The 27,503-nt window shown below is 43.3% G+C and overlaps 4 protein-coding genes across 11 annotated transcripts; 1 reads left to right on the forward strand and 3 right to left on the reverse strand.

Moving 5' to 3' along the window:
* The first annotated feature begins 44 nt into the window (after positions 1-44).
* Positions 45-10,704, forward strand: LOC122622999 (mucin-19). 5 transcript variants are annotated; one of them, XM_043801857.1, is made up of 14 exons: positions 45-236; positions 1,312-2,806; positions 2,866-3,771; positions 3,834-3,995; positions 4,056-4,097; positions 4,155-4,181; positions 4,635-5,051; positions 5,122-6,662; positions 6,724-6,921; positions 6,980-7,458; positions 7,525-7,925; positions 7,993-8,428; positions 8,490-8,577; positions 8,711-10,704. In XM_043801857.1, exons 2-14 carry the CDS (start codon positions 1,361-1,363, stop codon positions 9,927-9,929), a joined length of 7,362 nt encoding a protein of 2,453 aa, XP_043657792.1. In that variant the 5' UTR covers positions 45-236; positions 1,312-1,360; the 3' UTR covers positions 9,930-10,704. The 5 variants fall into 5 exon arrangements, with proteins under 5 accessions (XP_043657792.1, XP_043657794.1, XP_043657795.1 ...); XM_043801859.1 differs by having other exon boundaries at positions 126-142; XM_043801856.1 differs by lacking the exon at positions 45-236 and adding an exon at positions 268-1,254.
* A 916-nt stretch (positions 10,705-11,620) lies between these two features.
* On the reverse strand, positions 11,621-16,917 carry LOC122623108 (BTB/POZ domain-containing protein 7). Of its 3 annotated transcripts, none has more exons than XM_043802050.1 (6): positions 16,699-16,917; positions 15,582-15,743; positions 15,183-15,291; positions 14,541-15,125; positions 11,955-14,468; positions 11,621-11,890 (listed from the first exon to the last, which is right to left on the reverse strand). In XM_043802050.1, the coding sequence occupies exons 4-6, from the start codon at positions 14,961-14,963 to the stop codon at positions 11,747-11,749; spliced, it is 3,081 nt and encodes a 1,026-aa protein (XP_043657985.1). In that variant the 5' UTR covers positions 14,964-15,125; positions 15,183-15,291; positions 15,582-15,743; positions 16,699-16,917; the 3' UTR covers positions 11,621-11,746. The 3 variants fall into 3 exon arrangements, with proteins under 3 accessions (XP_043657985.1, XP_043657983.1, XP_043657984.1); XM_043802048.1 differs by having other exon boundaries at positions 15,183-15,295; positions 16,699-16,916; XM_043802049.1 differs by lacking the exon at positions 16,699-16,917 and adding an exon at positions 16,536-16,623 and having other exon boundaries at positions 15,183-15,295.
* Positions 16,918-17,581: 664 nt separating this feature from the next.
* On the reverse strand, positions 17,582-19,106 carry LOC122623066 (glyceraldehyde-3-phosphate dehydrogenase 2). Its single transcript, XM_043801983.1, has 2 exons — positions 18,997-19,106; positions 17,582-18,926 (listed from the first exon to the last, which is right to left on the reverse strand). The coding sequence occupies exon 2, from the start codon at positions 18,906-18,908 to the stop codon at positions 17,910-17,912; it is 999 nt and encodes a 332-aa protein (XP_043657918.1). The 5' UTR covers positions 18,909-18,926; positions 18,997-19,106; the 3' UTR covers positions 17,582-17,909.
* Positions 19,107-22,121: 3,015 nt separating this feature from the next.
* LOC122624058 (guanine nucleotide-binding protein subunit beta-1) lies at positions 22,122-27,098 on the reverse strand. Of its 2 annotated transcripts, none has more exons than XM_043803488.1 (3): positions 26,950-27,098; positions 25,736-25,844; positions 22,122-25,650 (listed from the first exon to the last, which is right to left on the reverse strand). In XM_043803488.1, exon 3 carries the CDS (start codon positions 25,458-25,460, stop codon positions 24,438-24,440), a length of 1,023 nt encoding a protein of 340 aa, XP_043659423.1. In that variant the 5' UTR covers positions 25,461-25,650; positions 25,736-25,844; positions 26,950-27,098; the 3' UTR covers positions 22,122-24,437. The 2 variants fall into 2 exon arrangements, with proteins under 2 accessions (XP_043659423.1, XP_043659422.1); XM_043803487.1 differs by having other exon boundaries at positions 25,730-25,844.
* Positions 27,099-27,503: the final 405 nt, after the last annotated feature.

Raw genomic sequence — 27,503 nt, forward strand, 5'->3', positions numbered from 1 at the left:
TTATCCCCTTGAAAATGATTTTCTGCAGTTATCGAAAATTTGGTCCGTCTCTGAGAGACTATGTTGGTTCTTTGTGGTTAACAAAATTTTCGGAAAATAATATTGGATTTTATGTAAAATATACATAATAGCCGTGATGACAGTTAGTTTGATAGCGATGCATATAACGCGTTGATGCACAATCGATCGTTTTGGCCGTTCGTTGTGCGTTTGGTGTGTGTGGAAAATGTAAAAATGTACGAACAATCGCATACAGTTCACAAAAATTCGTCGTCGTCGTCGTCGTATTTGTCGTTGTGTATTTTGTATGTACGTGCTGTGTACTGGTGCTAACGACGCTGCGCTGTCTGTTACTGAGTACACAACATGTAGGGACGACACTATGTCGACGGCAACGGCAATCGTCGCAATCGCAATTAGAAAAGTGTAAGCGAGATGACTACTGCTGCTGCTGCTGCTGCTCTTTCTGCTCTCGCCTCTATAAGAGGCATAGAGAAAAAAAAGGCCGAAAGAAAGACAGAAAAAAAAGCAACAGCAAAAGCAAAACCGAACTGGTGTACCACCTCCCTGCGTATATAAATATATATACATATACTCGTACGAATTTATATGTACGCATGCATGTACGTACGTATATGTGCATACATATATTTCAAGAAGAAGAAGAAGCAGAGGAGGAATACGAAGTAGAAGAAGAGAGTATATGACGAATGATAAAGTGCTAGACAAAATAAATATGGACTATTTTCGGTGAATTCTCATATCGGCTTTATGTTATTTATTTTTTTTTCAATATATTTTACATCTGTTCCGATTTGTGTGCAATCCTGCTGACCCGAAAAAACAATAAGTGTTTATTGTAAAAAGAAGTGTGCAGAATTAAATATTATGTGTGTGTGTACAGAAAAAAGCGCAATAGGGAAGTTGGCCACAAGAAAAAGAGCAAAAGAAATGAAAACAACTTGTACAATTATTATTTTTAACCAAAAAGTGTGACTCTAATCAAATATGTTAACCGGTCGGAATGTGAAAAAGCCCACAGTGGCCACCAAATAACAATATCACATGAAAACAGTCGGCGCAGCATCGATTTTTTCAAAATACACGCGATTGAATCGGTCGTAGTAGCACCTTAAATCCAATATTTGTAAAGCTTTCGCCTTATCGATGGCATAGAGAACCCCTCCTTCCAAAGAAAAAAGAAAAAAAAACAAGAAATATAGATAAAAATCATAGCCGAATGCATTGGAAAAGGTTTGGTCCAGATAGCAATATACATAATAATGGTCATCGATAATTTGTATTCCCAAGGAAAAGGAACTGAAGTGTAATCCACTGGAAGCTTTACGTAGCAAAAGAAATGGACACATCAAATGCCAGCGCTAAATCAAAGACGTCTGCGTCGGGCAGCAGTAGTATTAATGGTATAGGATCCCAAATCAAGCATATATCATCGTCGCAGGACATCGGATCCTCCGCTCCCGCTGTCCCAGTCCAGGATGAGAAGAGCGAGTCACACTCCCACTCACATTCACACTCCAGCTCACAGTCGTCCCAGTCGCAGTCACAGCCACAGTCCACAGTGCTCACGGTAGTGGGTCAGAGTATATCCAAGAGTTCGACCGGCGCCCTGGCGGTACTGCATCTTCCTCCGCCGACGGCGACCGCCTTAGTTCAAGCAAGTGCCAATATAGCCGATCTGGGCTCCATGCCGCGTGCACGGCCATCGTTTGTATCGAACACCTCCTCAACGACGACGACGGCGACGTCGGCTTCGGATGGCGGCAAATCCATGGCCGTGGCAGCGATTCCACCGGCATCACCCGTCTCCACATCGGAGCCCACCTGTCTACCTGTTTCGGCGGTATCGATGGCTCCCAGTGCCTGTGACTTTGACTCCGACACGGAACTCTCGATTGTGGCAGCCGCAGCGGCCGTCTCTGCCTCAGCCGGCATAGATTCGCGATCCCCGACGTCTCCTCCGACTGCGGCGGCATCCACGATAATGCCCCAGCTGAATTCCAGTGCGGGTGGTGGAGGAGGAGCAGGAGGCAATGCTAACACAGCCGGGATTCCGACTGGCTTCGGAGCAGGATCAGGAGCGGTGGCTGCTGGGAACACCAATGGCCACAGCACCACCTCCAGCAGCAGCACTCACCTGAGTCTGAATGCCAAGCAACAGCGCCAGCAGAAACGCCGAAGGGAACGTGCACAGCGTTTGCAAGCGGAACGCGACAGTCGATGCAATGCCAGCTCGCTGAGTGGCACCTTCATAGCCGGATCCTCTGTGGGGGTCGGCAGTGCCATGAGTGCGGCCAACGGGGGCCAGGGAGGTGGCCTCATCACGCCCAACAGCGGCGTCGGTGGCGGATCATCGGCGGTTGCAATGGGCAACGGATCGGCGGCGGCAGGACCCGGCAACAATGGCATGATCTATCACATCAACAGCGCTGGCAGCATGGGCGAGGATAGCAACAACTCAAATGGAAACTTCACCAGCAGCAGCAATGGCAGCAATAATCTGCTGCCGCCCACAGATAGTATTGCATCGTTACTCCTAAATCCACCACATTCCCCCGAGTGCAACTCGGGACTGATGGCCACGCCTAGTGATAGCGAGGGTGAGTCGCTGGACGAGGATCTGCTCTCGACCTCGTCCTCGTCCACACTGCTCTTGCCACGCGACAAGCCACCGCCTCGACCACCACCTCCGGTTCGAAGAAAGCTGCCACGATCTCCGGTGCTCGAGGAGGAAATCATCGATGGATTCGCTATACTGGAGTTTAAGACATACGAGGATCTTGAGGTAGGTTTCGATGCCATTCCCGTTCACGCAACATATTGTAACATCTTTCTCCACAACAGTTTGCCATCAAATTGGGACAGAAGCGGAAGGAGAAGCGACTTTCCGCACTGGACGAGCTAACTTGTACCTACAGTATAGAGGAAATGAAAATCCCAAAGGTTATAGATACTGGTCAATCGCAACCGTTGCGTGTCACCAGCCTGTCCACTTTGACCGTTAACAATAACAACCTGAAGGAGAACCCGCAGCCAACCCTTCATCGTGGGGGCAATGTCATCAGCAACAATAATAACAATAACAGCAGCAACAACAACAACAGTATCACCAGCAATGGCCCCAATGCGAACAGCAATAGCAGCAGTTTATCCAACGTGGTCTACCTGCTGCCATCTGTGAACATGGGCAGTGTTCTGGAGACGGAAACCGAGCCCAGGGATCATTGGCGATCCGAGTATGGGCAGCAGCAAGACCAATTGCAATCGGACAATAGCGCAAACATTAAGAGTAATAACATTAGTGATGATAATCAAATTAACAATAGTAGCCACCAAATAAACCACACCAACAACCAATCGACCAAGCAACAGCAGGCGGATGGTGGTTGCAATGCGGCGAAAATGCAAGTGAACAGTGCTACTAGTACTAGATTTTTGGAGAACGACAACGATTCACTTATGTTGGATATCAGCCTGCCATCGCTGGGCGTTGGTGGCGCCGTATCGCATAGTCATGACCACATTGACGTTGGTGTAATTCACGCCAGTTGTACTGGCAGCAGCGACACCAAAAAATCTCACAATTCCCCCGCCACGAGTAACACTATTGACCAATTGCATGTGACAAAACCGCTGCCCTCGCACCAGCTCAATAATCTAATATCAAGTGATCTTAATGCCGCTGCAAACGCAAACAGCAATCACCTGGTTGTCTGCAAACTAGGCTCGCAATCAGCACAGGTCGCAAAGGTGAGTCTTCAACTGTCCGATAAAATGTTATTTACTAATAATTATCTTTACCCTTTCACTAGAAGTCGATGGGTTTGGAGAACATTGAAACCGTGACGACTTCTGCGGCCTGCCGCTCTCTTGAGATCCAGGAGTTAGCCAATGCTTCAGCGCAATCCTTTGGGGCCAGCAGCAGCAGTAGCAGCATAAAGAAGGAAATCGAGCAAAGTGATCTTTTGAATGATGTAAGAATCCATTTCTTCACTGCAGAATATTTTGTTTAAACGAACTCTCTTCGTATACAGGCTTCAACCAATTGTAGCAACAACAGCAAAGGAAATAATATCGTAAGTATATGGCAACCTTTTTTCCGAATATGTATTCTAACATACTTTTTTTTACAGTGTGATAATGTCAGCAATGATAAAAAGGTATGTCCTGCTTGCCAACTCGTATTTATACTGGGGAATGCTCAAAATAAACAAATATTATAATTCGGTTGCACCACACTTGCACTAGGACCCATATATGATCTATATTTCATGTACAATATGGTTTATGACATTAAAAGTCAGGAGATAGGTTTTATCAATTGGCCCAAAATTGGGCATCAAAATCAAAATTAGCATCTTCTAATGTCTAGAAAGGACATTCATTTCTTTAGACCCAATTATCTTCTATCTCATTCTTTCTCAGTTCACAAGAAATAGCCAACAAGCATAGAAACCCTATTGAAATATTCACAGGACAGCCCACTATGGGTCTATTTGATTTTTCATATAAATATAAAGGTTAATTTACACGTAGGGTATAAATTTAGTTTTTTACTTGTGCGTAAATCTACTTTGACTCGTTTTAAATGAAAATAACTTTTGTACTTGCAGAATTCTGAACAAATATTTGATATTGACAACCCCTCAACGCCCATGAACGTTTCAAATACTTCTTCGTGTCAGGATCGATCGACTTCCCGCAAGTTATCCGACCTTCCACACCTCAAGAAAAAGAGTGCGGCGTGCGGAGATAGGGATAATGGCGCATTTGCCGGAGTACCTTTTGCGCCGTCGATGGGCACAGTTTCTGCGGGGATTCCGGAGAGCGATCCAAGTAAAGCTTTAAACATTAAGAATGCATCGGAGAGTGCGCAGGCCAAGGTGATCCATGCTGGAGCTCCGGTTCCACCACCTGCGGCCAGCGTGGGCGATCCTGGGAATAGAGAGCTGGGCGTGCTGCAGAAATCCTCGCCCGATAAGGCGCTCTACCCCAGCTTGTGTGCTCCGCCATCGGTTTCGTCAGTGCAAGTAAGTTAGATGTCGATGTCGGCTAGCCAATTTGAAGTGGCATCTAATTGTTGTGTTTATCTTTTGACAGTTTCCCAACGTTGGAATATCAGCTGGAAATGAGAAAATTGCGTCAACAGTTGCATCTGACATCGATCAAAAGATTATTTTCAACAGCAAGGCAACTGTTTCAAACGGATTGCCATCGGGGGTGCAACGGTCAATTGTTCCATTACTATCTGCTGCGCCATCGCCGGCTGCAGTTACTCTAAGCAGTCCATTCAGCGCACACATTGCACCACCGAATGCTGCCGGATTATCAATACTAAGCTCGGCATCGAGTGTGATTCTAGCCAACAGCAGTATAAAATCAAACGATAGCTTTACACGTGGTAACAGCAACAGCAACATTGGAAGTTCCAATGGCCAGGGACAATTGCCGTCGGTGGGATTGTCAGGCACTTCAGAAATTGCGAAAAGTAATTCGGTACCAACGTCCTCACCTCCTAATCCCATAGTCAATGGCTTCCTTAGTGTTTATCCGCCGCCTGCTACCATTGCAACGTCATCCGTAACAACAAGTACGTTGCCACGCGTCTCGCCCAGCGCAGCCAATAAATTAGTGCCACCGGTCTCTACATCCATCTCGATAAACACAAACTATGTTGGAATTTCTGGTGGAACGACGACAACTTCCGGTATGGGGAAGGTGGTTTTTGGCGCTGGCGGCAATGCCATTGTGGGCACAGGCTCTCCACTGCTTTTTCCTGGAGCACCGCCCGCTCCTATTTCTCATGTGGCCACAGGCGTGCCCATGATCATCCAGGCCCCGCCATACCGAGCACCATATGCGAATTACCCCCTCTACACTCCATACAGCGGCCTTACACATGGGTCGTACCTGCCTCCAGTATTGCCGGTTGCCGCGTCCAACTTACCGCCCACACAACATCGGAGCTCGGATAGTCGCAACAGTCGAGAATCGCCAGCATCCTTGAAGTCAACACCAGCCAATATTGGAATAAGTGTCTCCATGGCACCCACCCTGCGATCCATCACGCCACTTAATAATAGCAGTGCAATTTCTAGCGGCGCATCGCAGCCCGTTGTGTCGGTGGTACCTACGGCGAACTCGACTGCCCTTTCGTTGAGCAATCCACATATATCTCATTCCCATCATGTGCCTGTCTACGCTTCAGGTGCATTCTCCTCTGCGGCAGCTGGGACGAGCACTCCGAACTCTGGACTCTCTACACTGGCGGTTACCTCGCTGTCAACCTCGGCTGCTCCCCAACCGCACTTCCCCCAGTCACAGCAGATGCTCTCGCAGAGCGGTAACTTCTCGTCTGTGTCCCATTTGCTGACCACGCACCCAATGTCATCGCAGAATCAGCCGTTGGTTCGCTGCGGAAATACGCTATACTCATCTGCGTCTGCATCTGCACCTGCGCTCCCATCTGCTGCTGCCTCCAACTTCACACCCTCGGTTCTCGCTGTGCAAAGTTTGACGACAGCGGTCACGTCGAGCTCGTCATCGTCATCTCCATCTACATTATCATCATCTGTGATCCAGAAGGTTATTTCCCCCAAGGGAGAGAGTCCTTGCAATAAAGATCGGGATTCCAGTTACAGGTGAGCGGTAATCGATACAAATATTGATATGCAGTGTTAAAACCAATCTTTTCGTTTGCAGTACAAATATCAGGTCGCATGGTGCGTCAACAATGTTGCCTGGCGCTTCCCAAGGCATTGGCCTGGGATCGTCATTTTGTGGTATCGCCCCAGGTCAATATGGAGGTACAGGTACCCCAGTATTATCGTCAAGTTCTTCAATGCCGCCAGGACTGGGAAATCTCTCCTCATACTCATCAAAGGCAGCACTGTGGTTGAAGTAATAATCAAATATTCATTTCGCTATTCATCAAACTAACGCGACTTCCTTTGTGCAGCTCTCCTGCCAACGCAGTGGTGACGACATGTGCTCCCTCCACGCCCATAGTATCGAGTGGAAGTGCCCGTCCGACTCCTCCGCTCTCCAACTGCACAAGCATGGGAATTGGCATGGTGAATGCGGCATCGACAGCGAGAAGTTCTTGCAATGCCATATCACCTTTATCCATCCCTGCAACCGCTGGTATTCACGTGTCTGCTACAAATCCCTCTTTTCAGTCTTCGTCATACTTCCCAACACCTCTAGCGCCGCCGCCATCCTCCCCATCGCCAGCTACTTCTTCCGCGGCCATCATCAGCTCCTCAGCTACGCAATTTCCAACAGTGTCGCACTCGATGAGCAGTATTGTGACGACGGCAGGAGCCACTACGACCACGGCTTCATCTATAACGCAGCCCACGGTTGCGGCTATATCAAACCCAGTTACAAACACGCCGCATCCCTTTTCTGCAGAATCGCTTTTTCAGCCAAGTAAAAGTATGTTGCTCACAATTTGCACTAAACGGGGAGACCATTGAATGTATCATGTCATTATTTTCGCAGATGATCAAGCTGATTTGCTGCGGCGCGAGCTAGATAGTCGATTTCTGGATAGATCTGGCTTGGCTGTTACCCCCACACCGCCATCATCAACATATATACGAACTGATCTCCAGCATCAACAGCACCCACATATGCATCAGCATCCGCAGTTGCTTCCACCAGTATCGGCTTCATCGACTCCCCTAACTGCTGTGCAACCGAATGCTGGACAAATTTTTCCCCCGCCACTATTCAAAGATATTTCTAAAATCTCGTCCGTCGATCCTCAGTTCTATCGCACTGGGATGGGATTGCCGCCAGGAGGCTACACTGGATACACCTCAACAGGCCTTTTACACAGTGGCCTCGGGGGCCCGACGCCGTTCATGCCTCCCAACCACTTAACATCCTTTGCTCCAAAGGTAAGAGTTGATGCCGACCACATCCGAGCTTTTAGATATGTAAACATTTTCCTCATTTTCATAACAGAAAACTGGTCGTTGGAATGCCATGCACGTTCGTATTGCGTGGGAAATCTACTACCACCAAAACAAACAAAGCCCGGAGAAGCCAGGATTTCCTACGGCGTCATCGAACGCAGGATCGATTAATGCACCGATTCCTCCTGGTAACATGATCAGTGGAGGTGGTGGTGGTATGACCAGCGGAGCCAGCACTCCAGTGAACAATGTGGCAGCTATTCCGGCGATCGGAGGTGGCGTCCTTGTATCCAATGGTCCGGCCTCAGTGCTTGGCATGAAGACGACTCCAACTCTTGGCATGAGTACGACGCCACAGCATATTCTGCATCGTGCGAGTGAAATGCCGCCATCAGCAGCATTTCCAGGTGGTCTGCCGGGTCGCTTAGCTTTTGAAACTTCTCCCCTGGCTGCAAGTTTCATTGGAGCGCCTCCTAGTCATATTGGTGAGCGCAACAATTGGCAATAATCTAATTCGTCAGATATATATATATCATTTGTTAACAGGAACCGCAGTGTCTCCATTTGGACGCTATGTGACTCCGTTTGGATTCACAGGGCTAACGCATTTCGGTGGCCACTTGGACTCGTGGAGGTAAATAAATGAAATAATTGGCTTATTTATGATTAAATCAACAAAAGATCCCAAGCAAGTTTAAGAACTTTTCGGTTTGCGTTTGTGTGTTGAGTTAGCATTACATTCTAATATGCATTTAATTTACTTTTAGAACGAATGCCATGCAACGGAGTGTCGCTTATCATCCTTCCTCCGCCGCGGCGTCCCCCAACTGGCCGGTGAAGACCGATCCTGGCCTGGACAATGCACGCCGCGAGGCGGAGGAACGTGAGCGGGAACTGCGGGATCGTGAGCAGCGGGAGCGGGACCGTCAGCGACGCGAACGAGAGGAGCGGGAAAGGAAGGAGAAGGAGGAGAAACTGAAACGCGAACAACAGGAACGGGAGCGGGAACGAGAACGTGATCGAAAGGAGCGGGAGCGCGAGCGAAGGGAAATCGAGCGCCGGGAAATGGAGCGCGAGCGGATGTTGCAACAGCAGCGGATAAACGAGAGCAACAAGCAGGCAGCAGTCCAAGCAGCGGCTGCTGCGTCGGCGCCCGTTCGTGACCGTTCTCCACATCGAAACGTGGGCGAGCTTAACACGGAGATTCGTATCAAGGAGGAGCATCCGCGCACAAAGGACGAGCAGGATGTAATGCTTTTGCGTGCTTCAGCGGCGGCCGTCGGCGTTGGTGATCCGCGCTACCATTCCTCCTCGCTGGCCGCCGCACAAGCGAACGCAGCTGCGGCAGCGGCACACCATCATCATGCCAACTTCATGGCAGCCAGTCGACATGGATTGCCACCTCCACCCTCACACCTAACGCGTACCATGATGCCGCCCACTCTGAGTGTCGGTGGGCCCCTCACGCACTTCGGTGCACCAGCGCCTCCTGGCTGGGGAATAGATCCGTATCGCGATCCCTATCCCATTCTCCGCTACAACCCCATCATGGAGGCTGCCCTGCGTCACGAGGCCGAGGAAAGGCAAAAGGCGATAAATATCTATGCAGCACAATCTGCAGCTCATTTGCGCAGCAAGGAGCCAAGTCCTATTCCGCCTTCAGTTGGCTCTTTGGGGCCCCCGCCGCCGCATCACCGGTTACAGATAGTGTCATCGGGAGTGCAGCAGCCCGGTCAACCAAATCAGCAGCAACAGCAGCAGATGTCTAGTGGCGGGATGGTAAAGAACTCAGGGCCTCCGGCACCAGGAAGCATTCCAGTTCAGCACATGATTAGCGTCGATTCGATGGGCCAGCAGTCTGTCGCCGCCAAGAAGGAGGCGGACAGCACGATGGGCATTGTGTCGAATGCTGGTGTTGGCCTAAGTTCAGTACCTGGTGGTGTAATCGGAATATCTCCAGTGTCATCAGTGGCGCCAAGTCGATGATAGGCAAATCGTTACTAACACAATTGTAGAAGCGAATAAGACAAAGAAATTTTCAAAATTTCGATCACCTCCACCAAAATGTCATGAAACGCAGAGTCCCATCCTAATTACCTCCTCCCAGCATCATTTTGAGCCTGAGAGAACACCAATAAATGAAGCGCAACGCTTTTGTAAACTATAATTCTTGAAAACACACATTCATTTGTAGCGTGAGGAGATCGATGAAGATGTAGATGCAAATGCAAAAGCAAATGCAGATGTTTGTGGCAAACAAAAATCAAATTAAAAGAGGTTAAGACTTCCTTATACTTCAGACCTAGCATTCAACCTAAGCACTGAGTCCCACATTGGCAAAATACTTTCCTCGATCTTAATATGGTCGCGCGTTGAAACGTCACATAAGTAATACGAACTTTACTTATTTTTAATAAATACAAATTACAAGCATAAATGTAACTTTAGGTTCGCGTATTTAGTTTAAGTCTATTTGTATTATTTGTATAATATAAGCTTAAGAAAACAGCCAAGAGACATGTTGAGCAAGAAACTAATTATAATTTGATTGTACATATACACATATACAAAGAACTCTCATAGTTATATGACATCAACATGCAGCCTATGGAATCCAAACTATCATGCACATGATACATAACTCTATGTATATCAGTGACAGCTTCATTCCCTTTGTGCATTACGTGTTTAAGGACTAATTATCATATATGCAATTTATGTAAAAATTGATAAAACTAAAAATAGAATCATTACAAAGAAACAACCTATGTCTTTCAATGCCAACCTATTGGGGTTTTCAACTCGTGACATAAAGCCTTATACATTATCCTAACTATCTCACGTGCAACGGATCAGCTGCCCATATGGAGGAACCTTCGTGGATTCCGAATGAAACACGTCGCAGTTCAGCACATCGAAATCGTATGTTAATGGGTACTACGTGTTTTTAATCCATAAGATATCTTGGTCTGGGAATGCACCTGTACGTGGAATCAAACATTGAAGTGCACACACACATGTATGTACATATGGGTGGGTGTTCGACCTTCTGGCTTCCTAGCCATATTGCCGATAGAACAATGGCTAAAAGGAGACTAGGTTCTGAGCTGGCAACAAATCAATAAAGTCAGCAGGACAATCGATATGGAGAGGTACAAGTTAGATGAAGGACATGATGGCATATGGATTTTGCAGTATGACACAAAAAACCCACAAAGCAAGCTAGTCCTGTTGAACTTTTTAGAGGACCAGTGCCAGCTTCGAATAAACCATTGAATAAAATACATATTCACTCAACTATTGGCCTCTCGCTCATTTTCAGAACTGGAAAACCATTTTCCTCGATGTATGTAAGTAATCTGCACAAGTGAGAAATCAGAAAAGGATAACCGATTTTGATCCGATACAAACTCGGATATATCCTTAAACTTACCTCTTCATTTCAAAAATAGCCCCCCCATCCTGAAAACCTTACGTTTTCTCCAATTAGAACCGACAGTTGGACTGTTGGTTATTCAAGACTATAAATTTCGTAGCAAACGCTGGATTCTAACTAGAATCACATATCTTTAATAACGACAGCGAAATTCCAATTTATAAGAACATTTTGGAGGAAAATTGTATATTTTCATCTTAGTCCAGCTTATAATATATATTGATAGATCATCGGAAAGGGGTATCGTTTTGACATTTATTTAGTAGTTTGTTTTATTTATCTAGATTTTTAGTTTTAATTGTATCGGATTTTTTATTCAGAAAGGCATGCTAAAATAATGCCCATGATCGGGGGCCACTCGAAATCTCTATAAAAACCTTGGTGGTCCAGAATTGTATGTCCCGGAATGTTGTGGATGTGATGTTGGCGATGGTTGTCCTTGCCGCAGGATTTCAAATGGCGAATTCGAACGCTGCATAAAGTGGTGATAGTTGTTTGTTGGCAGTTGATGCTTTAAAAACAATCCAATCAATTAGAATTTACTATAAATATCCATGCAAAGAATGATAACTAACCTGTATATTTCGTAGAGTCATGGAACCGACAGCACTTCCAATTATATGAGGGCTCGGGCCATCGCCTAAATCTAACTGCAAGCTCTCGGACATGTCGTTATTGCTGCTCACTGCGCGTCCGCCAATGTTGCCGGCGCATCCAGCTCCATTATTTGTCAAGTGAAGCTGGCCCAGCGAGGCGGTGGCCATCGCCACATCCGGCATCATTTCGGACAGATGGCTGTTGGCCGTGTCCAGACCGCAGGCACCGCCCTCGGCGCCCATGTCCAATCCCAGGCCATTGCCATGCGGGAATCGAAAGTCGCCCTCGGTGATGAGGGCTGGTAGGTCGTTGCGCTGGTGCACCGATGACGAGAGTCGCGAGTAGCTGCACTGCAGCGTCGGGCCAGAGCTGGAGCCAAATGCATTGGCCACTCCGATCAGGCCATTCGAGTGGTGGCGTGGGAAGGTGAGATTTCGACTGTAGCACGGGTGAGCGGCGTCGGTGCCGCAAGACGCCACGGATGAGCCCATGGGCGATAAGAACGACGATGCAACGGTGGTGTGTCGCGACACTGAGCAAGTGGCCGCCGGCGATGGTGGCGGACTTTGATCCTCATCCTCCAACAAGGAGTCATCTTTCTGCGAGGCCGATGCACTTGTCTCCTCGGCGTGGCTCTCATTCCGGCCCGGATTGGTTTGCAGGGCGATTTCCAGTAGGTCGGACACCTCGTCGGGCAGATTGAATTCCCTGACAACACGCAGCCGAATCTGCCGATCGATCTCACTCTTGGAGGAGAGCGGCAGCAGCAATGCCCGCTGGCACATTGGTGACTGGCGCAGCTTGTGCTCCCGCTTGCGCATGGCCAGCAGCGTTTGGTTGTCCGGTGGTGGAATTACAGCGGCGCCTACTAATATATCAACATTTCCGTCAGTGCTACGGTTTTCTACTGTGCTAAGATCACTATTCGCCTTTGAATTCATATGCGACACCATGTAGAGGGTATCCGGAATATCGGGGGGATGTCGACACCGTCGCATTCGCATTAGCTCAACCTGATGGTGTGACGATGACATACGATCCTCCAAAAGCGCCTTCACCTCCTCGAAATAGGGCATAAACAGGCGGGGCCTCACGTATAGGCCCTGATTCTTACCGCCTCGAATCCAGGCATTGATACGTAAGTTCTCCCGATCATCGCCGATCATATGCGAAGGTGGTGTGCTGACGAGTCCCCGTCGAATTGCCTGACAAAGGACCTCACAGTGTGGCGGCAGGACATGATCCATGCGCACCAGCGGCAACAGTTCCGAGAGTATCTCGCGTAATTCTATATCACTCAGGTCGCGTTTCTTGACACCCTTGCGTGCCACTGAGTGGGCTGTGTGCGACAGCAAGTTGGGCTCCCGATCCTCCATGCGGCGAATCAGCTCCTGCTCGCCCCATTTTAGAACGGCCTGCAGCACCTCCAGTTCGGATGCTTGTAGAAAGTTACTATGCAGAATGTGTATTAACTGAGATTTATCGAGTTGGTGCAACACCGGCGAGGAGCTAACAGCTGCGAATTCCTCGCGTAAATACTGACAAGCTTGACGAAAGACCCATGCGGATCCATGGGGCTGGCAGCCCCACTTCAGGACTATGGGTAGCGTGTCAATGGACAGCCATTCCAGAATCAAATCCTCACAGCCCTGAGCCAATATATCCAGCTCCAGAAATCGACCGATCTGATATAACTCCATGGCCTCCTCCAGAGTCGTTGGTCGCACCCGGCCGGTGTTGGTCAGCGCGTGCACTTCGCCAAGCGAACCGGCCGAGGTACCGGATCCCACGCCACGCAAAATCAATGACAAGTCCACCGAGTCCAGGTAAATGGCCTGCAGCAATACCCGTGCATATCTTTTTGGTATAACAGTTTCGTCCAATACAATGCGAGTGGGCACGTGCAACGAGCGCTCCACGTACTCGTCCATGTTGCGTGTGCGACGCGCAATTAGATTGCGAAAGAATGGTGACCGCGCGCTCAATATCGCTTTATGGCAAGGTAGTTCAATCTTCGGCCGGAAGCCGTACTCCGAGGTACCCGAGTCTTGTCGCAGATAATCGTTGCTTCCATCTGCCGTGAAGACGAGTGCTGCGTCAGCATAATCACCTGTTTCCAGCAGATAGCGCAGATCGTGCTCCAGTGGATTCGGAGTACCGAAATCCTTGCCCAATTGCCGCAATAGAGTAATGTCAATGTTAGGATCATGTGGGCACAGATCACCAGTGTATAGGTAGCGCAATAGTGACGAGAAGAGTTGTACATCAATGGGGGATGTGGGTAGTTCGAGACATATACGCGCTCCGAAACCAGGACATCCTGCCAGCAGGTCCCGAAAATATACACAGCGTGCCGATAATATTGCACGGTGGACTGAGAATATCGTTCCACGAAAGACCAGATCACAATCGGTGCACAAATTCTTCTCATAGATGGCAGCCAGGTCCTGCTTAAACGTTGCCGCCGGCGGTCGTGCCAGTTCAGCTTGCACCTGTAATTGGATTAATTGAAAGGAAAGTGGTTAACATGGGCTTACATATTCGTAGATTTTCGTATTGCTAACCGACAAATCCCTCAGAGCCGACAATGCCTCGAACTCCTCGCACAGAGCTGCCAGTTCCACGGGTGCCCAATCGGACACAAAGTCGCGCAGGACGCGAGCGTGATCACAGGCTTTCGAGGAGCGCCGTCGGCGTATGAACTTGCGTTTGAGTGTGGCAAAGCCGGTGGCACGCTTCCTACGCTGATCCCGATGGTAATGGGCTCCACTGATGACGATGCCCGGCGCTGCACCTGCATTCCCACTGGGGCCACAGCTACTACTGCTGCCGAAAGCACCCGAACATCCTCCTCCGCCTCCTGGCATCTCCCCCATGCCCGGGGGCATAGCCGATAGGTTTCCATTCGAGTTGCTGGCATTGCTGTTAGCTCCGCTGCCGGAAGAGGCCACCGTGGGATAGCTGCTGCTCGACGTGTTGGCTCCCATTTTGAGTGTAGTGCCAGGTTCAGATGCCAAATACGAAACTGTCTGCGGTACTTGGTGTAGGTGCTTCTATGCAGGACATGCACAGTGGATAATATCTTTCAAATTCATGCTTATAATGCCTGTATATACGGTTTGTAGCAGCGCGTTATTAACAACCTGGTTCTGAAAAGGGAATGTATGTGATACAATATAGTATTAGTTAATTCATTTGTAAGTTACCTATTTTGTGCAAGGATTCATTCAGCATTTTATAAATTCTGCTTTTGGGAACGCCTGGAACCCTTAGCCAAAAGGTATTTTCTCGTGAACATGATGACACCCGACAGATCTATCTGAAATTGAAAGAGAAACAAACTTGTAATTTATTTGAAAGAAAATAGAAACACAATATTATAACTAACAACGTTCTAGTATCATGCTTTATAAGGACCTCAATGCTAAGCTTTTTAACATTTTGTTGTGTTATTAAAAATCAAAAGAGAACTTCCGAAATGCCGATAACAGTTGTTTCAGGTTCTGACCACGCCTTATCCGCCCCCTCAAACGCGAAAAAGTCAGAGAAAGAATTTCTGGTATTTTCAGTTGTTCCCATAATTTACTTAAATAGTTAAAACATACCTGTGCTATTGCATTCAGTCTTCGAAATCCAATTGTTTACAGTTTTTGACCAGAAGCCAACCGATTGGTCAGCTAAAAATCCTATAGCCCCCAAAAGTTATTCATGTTTGCAAGAAAGTTTAGCCTTGAAAAATTGGTTCGAGCCTAAATAATGCTGGTAACCTGGAGGAAATTGTTTTAAAAAAAGAAATTAGCACACGTTTGTACACATACATGGTAACATCGACAAAATAAACAACGAAAAGAGCGACCGTTATATTATGTACACACATAGATTTTTTGAGTAGGTGCTACATTGACCCACATATGTATGTATGTATATAGATGGAACTAAATGGGACATTCCCACTTGGAAAAATAAGAAAATCGAATTTTAAAGCTGTTGCAACAAATAAATTTGCAATGGGAACGAAGTTCTTAAGCAAAAGTAACAATATTATTAATTTTTTTTTACAAACTTCCACTGTTACACTTTTGAAACCATTAAAAGGGAGCACTTTACATTCTAATATTTCGTTTCTCTTAAATCCACAAAACACATACATACAGTCTTATGTACACACGAAATTGCCAATACGACAGTGCCATATGTACATACATATGTATAAACAGTTCACATCTGCAGCCAAATACACATTCTTACAAGAGTTTTTTCAGCGTTTTTAACCGTTATTTGAATTGGAATATACTTTTCATAACTCATTCATGAACAACATTGCAATGTTAAATTTACATATACCAAAATAGATGGGCAATATGTATAGAGAAACGCACTGTTGCACATGTGCAACTGAACATCTATTAAAATTTCTATACATGTGTACATTTCGTATTAAAATCCATTAAAAGTTGTATTCTAATGTTAAGAAGGATATTCGGAATGTTTGACACCGTTTATAAATATTAATTATTAAAGCGTCCGCACATGCATATGTATATGTCCAACATACATACATATTTATATACCAATATGTATACAGATTTGTCTTCACTCTGCACATACGTAAGATGTGAACTCAAGATGATTTAACGCGATGCATTTATGTTTCATTATATTTCGTTGGAGAAAATGTGTACCACACACAACACAATCGTTAAATTCACACGGAAAACATACTCTTTGTTCGCCCCGTCAGTTTTACACAAGTTATGGCGTTTTCACTCGATTACTTTCATCCACATTCAGCAGGAACCAAAAGTCTTTAACTCTTATGCTGGTTTATGTTAGTTTGTTGCTACTGCATGTTGAATAATTCACATTTTATTTTAGGGTTTCATCAATTGATTATTTTATTTACATGCCAGTATTAAAATGTTCTGAAAATTAGTGTGCCCGTCTGAGAAAATTAATCGAAAAGGCAGTCTAGCAAGCTATTAAATATCGATAACGATATAATATTGAAGTGCTGTTAAAATTATACATTCAAGAGTGATAATTGTTGAGTACCCAAGCAAGCAAATATGAATACAGAAGAAAACATTATTTTGTCATAAATTTATTCAAAAAGTCTGGCTTACACGAACAATATGCCACCGTTAGTATATTCACATATCGATATTATCTGCTTATACATAGCTTCAACTGAAAGCATACCTGGAGTTAAATTTGGCTATATCGAAATCTTTGAAAGTCCGATTTCCCCTGATAACTACACCATCGAAACCCAGCTTTTTTTTTTCTTATCGATAAGTGCTGAATTTAAATTTAAAATGATTTTTTAAATTTTGACGTTATGTAATCATTAATAAAAACCAATCGATTTTCAATAAAAAAAAATATATCGGAAGCATTACAAAAATACATTTTTGTCGTATATATATAGATTTGTTAAATATTACTTCCAAAAATAGCAACAGCTAAAATCCATTTAAAAATGATTTATCTGCTAAAAAAATTGGTTTATTAATCTAAACGTAATCAAAATAAGAATTAATGAATGGAAAATAATAATAATTAAGTATATTCAAAGGTTTTTTAGAAAATAAAAAGGCAAAAGAAATATTTAAATGCTTATGAGTCGGCATTTTTACAACTACACACAGAGTGAAACTTTATTCAACAACAGTAAACATATTTATGTGTATAATGGATGTATTATATTAATATTTTTTCCAATGTGGCTGGTAAATTGAAGAGCGAAAACAGAAGCATTTCAGAGCATAGCGCATATGTATATGTAGGTGATGCTCCACCGGGGAGCAATATATAAGTTATGTGATGCCATTTCCGGCCGTTTCTGAAGTGTCTCACCCAATTCTACCGCGCCCTAATCTTTAACTTTTATGTAGATTTAGAGTGTGGGTGGGTGGTTACTTGGTGTTCCACATTTAATCCTTGCTCTGCATGTACTTGATCAGATCGATGACGCGGTTGGAGTATCCAAACTCGTTGTCGTACCAAGAGATCAGCTTCACGAACTTGTCGTTCAGCGAAATTCCAGCCTTAGCATCGAACACCGACGAGTGGGTGTCGCTGAGGAAATCGGTGGACACGACCTCCTCATCGGTGTATCCCAAGATTCCCTTCAGGGGTCCGTTGGCGGCCTCCTGTACCTTGGCCTTAATTTCATCGTAGGATGCACCCTTGCCCAAGCGCACGGTCAAATCGACCACGGAAACGTTGGGAGTGGGCACACGGAATGCCATTCCGGTGAGCTTACCATTGAGGGCGGGGATAACCTTGCCCACGGCCTTGGCAGCTCCGGTGGAAGCTGGAATGATGTTCTGGGCAGCGCCACGTCCATCACGCCACAACTTGCCGGAAGGTCCATCGACGGTCTTCTGGGTAGCGGTGGTGGCATGAACGGTGGTCATCAGACCCTCGACGATCTCGAAGTTGTCGTTGATCACCTTGGCCAATGGAGCCAGGCAGTTGGTGGTGCACGATGCGTTGGAAACCACCTTCATGTCGGGCTTGTAGGCATCCAAGTTGACGCCGCAGACGAACATGGGAGCATCGGCGGATGGGGCCGAGATGATCACCTTCTTGGCACCGCCCTTCAAGTGAGTGGATGCCTTGTCGATGGTGGTGAACACACCAGTGGACTCCACGATGTATTCGGCACCAGCGCTGGCCCAGTTGATGTTGGCAGGGTCGCGTTCGCTGAAGACGGTGATCTTCTGGCCGTTGACCACCAGGAAACCGCCCTCGGCGGCAACGGTGCCCTTAAAACGTCCGTGGGTGGAATCGAACTTGAACAGGTAGACCATGTAGTTCACATCGATGAAGGGATCGTTGACGGCCACAACGTTAGCACCCTTATCGATGGCGGCGCGCAGAACCAAGCGACCGATGCGGCCAAATCCGTTGATACCAATCTTCGACATGGTTAACTCTTTGTTTATCTGGAAAGTAATGTATATGTGAAGCAGTTAATATTTTGGAAGTTTTCCGCGGAATGAAGAGAACCACTACCTATCGGCTTGCTTGCAAGGAATCGACTGTGATGGCTGAGAAATTTTGAGCGCTTTCTATGGGCGAAAACTCGGGTGAGAAAATTTTCAAAGTCAGATGAAGGACGTCCATGTCAAACTACCGCAATAAAAAGCGCTTTCGCTCTCAGTAACTTGAAAGCTTCATGTTACCCAACAGACTTTTTGCAAACAATATTATATGAAAAAAAATGGATTTTGTATATAATATACATTACTTTTTAAAAGCTTGTGATCTTAAACATTGAATGTGAGCCAGAGAGTAAATCGTTATTATCAATTTATACATAAAACTGTTTGTTGGGCTATGTTTTATGGCCATTTCACCTGCTCAATTTTGTTGACGGAAGTTGAGCTTTTTTATGAGCTTTGAGAGAGAGTGCGAATTTAGACAAGTTTAGTTGCCGGTAATTACATACATACACATATAGACACACAAATACCTACATGAGCACGTCTTGATGAACATCAATTGGTCATATTGTACATAAATATATATATACATAAATGCAAATGGAAAAATCCTTATATGTACATCCATACATAAATACATATACATCAATTTCAATATTATATAAATTTAGGGGTCATGTTTGAAGTTTTGCCGGTACAAGACATTAATCTGTATACATACATATGTGTATATATATTCTATTCATAACTACAATATTAGATGAACTAATTGTCTATGTAATTTAATTAACCAGTTTAATGATTTCATTTAAGCAATTGAGCTTTTGTCATTCCATTGTTATAATGAGAAAACACCTGACAGCTCAACTGTGTATTTAAATTTCATGAATTTTCAACGCAAATGGTAATAAATTGTGTTAGTCACAAAATTCCATATACCCATAATATAGAAATTGTATAACTTTATGGTGAAATCTAAGTGAATGTGACCTTTTGAATCATACAGAATTTATTAATGTTTTCTCTTTCAGATATCAGCAGCTTAATCATAAAAAGAACTGTATATATGTATGTTCCCTTAATCAGCCGATCCTGTTTATATAAATATTAAAACATATGTAAACGAGGCATACATAATCAAAATCAATTAATTTGTGGGCATTTTATTCATTCAATTAAAAAAGAAGCTACAAATTAATCAATTCTCCTTCCCCTGACTAAATAATCGATATTCTGATCATTTGGGCATTCTTATTATTCGCATGGTTTCGTTTTACTTTCCATTCAAACCAAAACAAAGCACAGCTGCTTGGTTAGCGATAGTGGGGTGTGTATCGTTATCGATAAGAGAATGTATATAATGCATTTTTCGATATGTATCGATATGTTTTCAGTGCAACCCTAAATTATTGATATAACAGTAGAAATTTAAATAAATGCGCCAACATAAAAATGTTGAGATATGCAATTAGACAGGGACATTGCTCTTGCCTTATCTTTTTACATATTTAAAATAAGTTTCCACAATCAGTGGTTAATATTTATGTGTGTCACGCTTATTTATAAATATTCGGGTTGGGCAAAAAAGTTAATTCCTTTTCAGTGAGTCATAGGTTTTACTGATAAGCAACCCTTTCATTTGTTTTTAAACATTCCATCTTTATATACCTAAAACGGTCAATGTATTTCAGCTTGGTGTAAATTATTGCGGCATTTTGCATTTTTAGAGCCATAAACAACGCACAAATCTTACCTTAAAGAACCATAGAAATCCGACTAAGAAATCTATACATTACCAAAAAACCATCCGATTAGCAAAGCATCCCTAAAAGTGAATAAAATATATGCAGATCTTGTGAAAGTCTTGCTGCCCTTCGAGTTTGTAGGGTTATTGGATTTCATGCCAACATCCCAGGATGACTTCCTAACCTAGAAACCCCATTACAGATGGAAGCTTCTTGACGTCACAAGCTGAAGTAGGCTACCCATGTAAACTTCTCCAAAAAGGATAGGTTTCCGCTTTCCTATGCGTATTACAATAATTGTGTACCTAGTATCTCAGGGGATACATTCCGAGGATCTGGTCAGGAATGATGTCTTAAATAGCATAAATGTGACTGCAAATATGTATATTGGTTGATGGGATGCAAATGGACTGAAATGAATACGGATTGTGTGTATTGCAATTTCCATTTAATATATCAAGCTTTCATATGAAAAGATATCATATTAGTACTTTCATTCTGGATCCCCCAACTGCAAACTTTTTGCGACTACAATGTGGCAGGTCAAAGTTGATAGAAAATGAGCGAGTGTTTTGATTGAAAAAAAATTTAATTTGATTGCATATAAATGTATGACTATTAGCATGCCAGTTTTATTAACCCGTTAATCCTGACAATCCAAAACTCTTAATTAATGTTTTCGGCATGTACATATGTGCACACGTACATTAAATGATATATGTATGTAGCATTTGCTTAACACAATTTTCTTTATTATTTATTCTAGATATAACGCTGAGTTGACGGCTATGACACAAATTATAAATTAATGTTAGTAATCTTCAGTTTTCATTTAAATATGTATGTTTGTATGTATGTTTATTACATGACCATGTTTTATTTAAATATTCAATTTGTTTTGTTGACAGCATTTTCTGTTTTGCATTTTTGTTTTTGTTCTCAATTATTGTTAATAACTAATTACAAATAAATCATTTTATTGAATTTGTCGATTTATGTCGGCAAATAAAACAGTAATTAAATTACAATACATATATGCGCATATATATGATCGCGTGGCATATATACTCGTATATATAAACATAACGTATACGTAATTAAATTTACACGGAAACACACATACATAGAGAAGGGTTCTGATATTAACATACTTGAGGGATGCGCGTTCTAATAACAAAGTACTCTTAACACAAAAAAATGATTAAAAAAGAAATAACACGTTGTTTTGTTCCGTTTTGGGCTGTGATAGAAAAATAGTTTAATTCAACTTACTGCTGGAGTACAAAATTCCTGACAATTCGTAAAGTGCGTTCGTAATTATGTAGCATGTATTATGTATTATGTATTATGTATTATAAACCTTAGATGGACTTACTTTGGCGCATTTTTAATTATCGCAAAATACAGCAGATCAACGTTAATGACTCCTTGTTTAAGTTAAACAATAGGATTATCGTATTTGTATTATATTTTATTATTTAAATGTTACAAAGGTTTCTTCTCATAATTTATTCATAGTTTTGAAACAGCATTAGTTTTGAAATGGCCGTCCAGAATGTCCAGAATGTACTAAAATTAAGTAAGTCCATCTATGGCGAAAAAGCAGAGCCCAAATAACTGCAGCTGTTGTAAGCTTACCAATAGTTACACATTATACATAGGAATATTCGGTTCAATATTATCAAGCATCGAAAGTCGGTAGAAATACACAAATTCTGTCCATTTGAAATGTTGATTTCGATTTTTGATTCAACTGGGTTCTGGATTCTGGATTTGGATTCGGTTTAGGTTTTGTTTTTTTGGTTTTGGTTTAGGTTTAGGTTTAGGCTAATTCTCGTTGCTTGAAAAACTATTCACTTTAAATCACAATTTACCATTTACCTATCGGACCAAGATACTACTATATCGTTAAAGAATACTTCAAGAAGGTCAATAAACCAATCAGTTTATTACAATTTTCAATGAATTTTGGTATTGCTAGGATTTCAGATCTTTGATTTCAGAATGCTGGAATCGGTATCGGTATTGGTATCGGTATACGCGAATTTCCTATTACCTCTTAAAATTAATTAAAAAGAACATAATAAAAATAGATAAGAACTTGATGATTCAGTATATTCGTAAGACAGCAAGACAATATCAGTATTTTCACAATATATGTAAGCTTTAGTTTTTTGTTTGCATTCTGCATTCATTCTGCAATCGCTTCGCTTCGTTTCGTTTCGTTTGTTGCATTTGTTGCATCTTCAAACCTCATATAAGCCATATATGTATGTAAAACCTCATAAGAATTCAGGGGAATAAAAAGAACAAAATTCAACAGTATGCAATTAGAGTAGTGAGGGGGGTGAATGCTCAAATTATTTCCATGATGCTTTAATGCCCTTACTGCCGCAATTCTATGAATGTATTTGTTAAGATTTTGTTAAACATTTATAAATGTATTATAAGATTTAAAGGTGTTTTTCAATTTATTGTTATAGCTTATATGGCCATCATATTATATATAAATAGTTTTCCACTTTTTCACTAATGCATAGTTTACATATATGTTATTTAAATCATTCTTATTTTTGTTTGTATATAAATTAGGGACTTAAACATAATAAGACAAAAATTTGTTATAGTGTTTTCTTTACTTTTTTTTGTTTTTTGTTTTGTTTTCATTACTTGATTTATAAAGTTTATTACGCAATTTTTGTTTTTGTTTCTTGTTTGGTTTTCTTTTTCTTTTTTGTTTTGTTTTGTTTTACGTTTAGGTTTGCCGTGATTCTTTTTTATTTTTTAAATGCTTTAACTTTATTTGACTTCTTCTCTAACCCTCCTTGCATCAGGATCATCCACACATTCTGAAGTTTTATGTATTATACGCAAAAGAATATGTATTTACTTGTTGACATACATGATTACAATGATACCATCTTCTTTTTCTTTTACAAAGTGCAAACGACTGACTGACTTACAGACTGACTGACCAGCACCACTCCTGTCGCTCCTGGTACTCGGATTCGGACTCCGATTCGGGATCAGGACCACGACCAGGATCAGGATCGGGATGCCAGGACAACAGGGGCTGCCAGTTTTGTGCTCTCAGTTGCACGCACTCACCGCTGAAATGCGATTTGAACTAAGTTTAATTTACGTACGTTTTAAACTGTAGCTGTAACCGGAATTCTGACTAAACAACTGACTATCAGCGGGCCCATCGTTTCTTCATCAATTTCTTTATCTTTTGGTTTCTTATTTTCTTGATCTTGTTCTTGGTTTTTGTTTTTTCTCAATTTTCCATTTACACTAATAATATTCTTGTATGCGTGTGTATGTCTATTTGTATGTTGCTGCGTATGTCTGCGTTTTTTTTTGTTGTTTTTTTTTTTGGTTTTATTTTGTTTTTTTGTATAATTTTAGTTAATAAGTATATAGCAATATAAATAATGTTGTATATAAAGTTCTTTGTTGTTGTGGTCTACGTTCTAGTCAACTAGCTGCGCCCGCATATTCAAAACGTCCGGCACTCATTTAATATTAACCACAGAGGTAACACCGAATCATATACATTAGATCACAATGTAGATGATGGGTGAAACACTATCCGCAGACTGCGCAACCGTTGACCTGACCCCACCCCACCCTTTAATGCATTTTGAAGTTCTTTTACTTTTACTTTTTCCTCTTTTTTTTGTTGTTCTTTGTTTGTTTGGTTTTCTCTGTTTTTTGTTTTGTTTTCTTTTGTTTCTGTTACTCTTCCTTCTGTTTTGTTTTGTTTTTAGTTCCATACGCGCAAGAAGGAGTCCCACGATCCTGTTGCCACCGCCATGCCGTTCTCGGTGACACCCAGACAGGATACACGGTTGTCGTGGCCGGCGAGTATGCCGGATCGTTCTGCCTTCATCGTGTCCCATACATTGCAGTTGAAATCGTCGTAGCCCGCTAATAACAGACGTCCGCTCTTCGAGAATGCCACCGATGTGATGCCGCATATGATGTTGTCGTGCGAGTACATGGCCAACTCCTGATCGGCACGGATGTCGAACAATCGACAGGTAGCGTCGTCCGAACCTGTGGCGAATGCCTGGCCATTGGGGAAAAATGTGACCGCATTGATATCGGATTCGTGGCCGGGGAAGGTTTGTTTACAGACACCCTCCCGGATGTCCCATAGCTTGGCGGACGCATCGCAGGCGCCGGATACGAACGTTTTGCATTGGGGCGCCAGTGAGAGGGCCATCACATCGCCGGTGTGACCCAGAAACGAGGTTACCTGCAGGCCCGTCTCGATGTCCCACAATCCGCACGACATATCACCGGAGCTGGTAACGATCTGATTGTCGTCCAGGAAGCGGCAGCACGATAGATAGCCACCATGGCCGGGCAGCTCACGGGATACCCGGACATTGCCCTCGCGCGTCTTTAGGTTGTAAATTGAACACATGTTGTCGAGGCCACCGCAGGCCACATAGCTACCGGATGGGGCGTACGCACATGTCATCACCCACGAGGATCGCAGTGGAATGGCGTGGACTTTGTTCGTGGTATGCGAGTCCCAAACGATCAGTTTGCCGTCCTGTGAGGCTGATACGAGATTCCTTGAATCGTTGCCCCAGTGCATGGCGTAGATTTTCGCCAAATGGCCGCGTAATGTACGACGTGTGCGCATCTGTATGCGGCCGATGGGTTCCAGCGAGGTGGCCGCTTGCAACAGTGATGTGTCGCAGGCCGCCTTCCGGGCATCCCGGATGGCGTTCTTTAGGGACTCGGCTTCCTGCCTGAGACTGTCTAGTTCATTCATCTTGTGATCGTTGGAGACAGCGGCGCGGTCCTTATGGGATGATTTGTTTGAGGATTCGGTTTCAAATTCGGAATCGGTTGCGGATTACGAATCGGATGCGGGATTCGGCTAGCCGGCTTTCTTGATAGATCCTTCTTTGTGTGGTCGTCGGTCGGATCGGATCGAATCGGTTCGCTCTCGTTAGATGGTGCTACACATGGGGGCGGAAGTAAATGGAGGCGTTCATAAACCTAGTTATATGGTCAATTGTCAATTGTGGGTGTACTTACGCTTACTTTTTTTAAGCTGGCCAGTAGCTTAGTCGGATGAAAAGCTTTGGATGATTACGCTTGCATACGGCGTTTATTTTGTGCACTCTAGTATGGATAAATCATGAACTTGGTTCTGCAAGAGTTGGTTTTTTGTTTTTTAGTTGATTTTTTTTTTATTTTCGTTTCTTTTTTTATATCGAATAGTACTATTCACGCATTATATTCTCGGTACGGTGTGCTTTTATTTCTGACTTTAGTTCATAGTCGTCGTCCTGTTTGCTCTGCCAATTGAACTATTTGCTTTTTCTATTAGTTTTTTTTTTTAACTTAACTTTTTGTTTGGTATGTGCGGTTGGTGTATTTCAGTTCCCTGTGGAGTTTTTGGTTTGTTAAATATATACTACGTTAGTTGGGGGGAAGGGAGGTTCGCTTTTCCGTCCCGTCTGATTTGTAATTAGGATGTTGGGCGTTTTGTTTAATACAGAATGTTATCTCGCGGATGGGATGGTATACTAAAAAAAAAAAACGAGTTGGATGCATAAAAACCGATCTGGTGCGGAGGGCAAGTGAAAATAGAAATTTTTCGCCGTGATTTATGCTTTTTATGTGCTGGATTTCGAATTCCGTTCTTCCGATGGATGGGTAGGATATATGGGATATATTCCTTTTGCTTTTTTTGTACACCAAAATTGCAATTTTTGCACCACCACTGCGGCGCAAGTGGCCCTTTCGATTGGAGCAAGGAGCACGACTACTGATTGCGAGCCGTGCGCAATTGAAAGCGCGGCAGCGAAAGCAGGTCAGAAGTTCCCGAAAGCGGGCGGTGAGACAAAAACAGTCGCGACAATCGGTTGTCCCATTCGCACGCGCAGCAACCGCGTAAGCGTACACATGACAAAGAGCAGGAGGGAAATATATCAAAAAAAAAAAATAATCAATTTTAAACGTTGAACATTTTTCGTTGGGAAGGCACAGGCACAAAATATATAGAGCTTATTTCATTTGATTTTCCATGCCGAATAGCAATCGTGTAGAAAAAAAACAAACCAATTCTGTGAAATAGTCATATAGGTAGGCGCAAAACTATCGAGACTGCATTTTCATCACTCGTCGTTGAGCGAGTACGAAAATTTTTTTTTTTCTTTTAGCACATACACACACATTACCATAGATCAGTAATTTTTCTTTCAATTTTCATTCACTGGACAGTTTGTTGCTGACGACAAAACGTTACTTACACGCAGTGTTAACTTTTTATACGCAAAACAAATTCCCGTCTTCAACTACACAAATAACAGAAAATTTTGTTAACGAAGCCACCAATCTGTAACTTTTCATTTGCACTCTACAATTGGCAGCCAACACCTAGAAACAAATTAAGGGTGCAAGGAAGCTGTATCGATGTATGCGGTTATCGATAGCATGGATACATATTTGGGAGCCAGGCTGTTCACACTGTGGGTGTACAGAGCCGGTCAATGTACCGACATTTATTAATTTATTTAAAATCTATATTTTCAAAAAACGCTATATTTTAAAAGTGTATTTTATGTTTATTGAAAAAGCGGTGCGTGTTCCCTTGAACCCACTTGAGTTTTGAACGCCTTTATTTCGCGAAGCAGAAATAATATCAGCATATAAATGTCATAATAATATACTAATTTATTCTTTTAAGAATTTTAATTCATAAAAATATAGAAAATAACAAACTCTTACTTCTGTGATGTGTAATGTTCCCACCTGATTATTTTCCTATGCAACCCTAAGACTTGTTATTCACTGCAATAATGTA

The sequence above is a fragment of the Drosophila teissieri genome, chromosome X (assembly GCF_016746235.2).
Source record: "Drosophila teissieri strain GT53w chromosome X, Prin_Dtei_1.1, whole genome shotgun sequence".
NCBI lineage: Eukaryota > Metazoa > Arthropoda > Insecta > Diptera > Drosophilidae > Drosophila > Drosophila teissieri.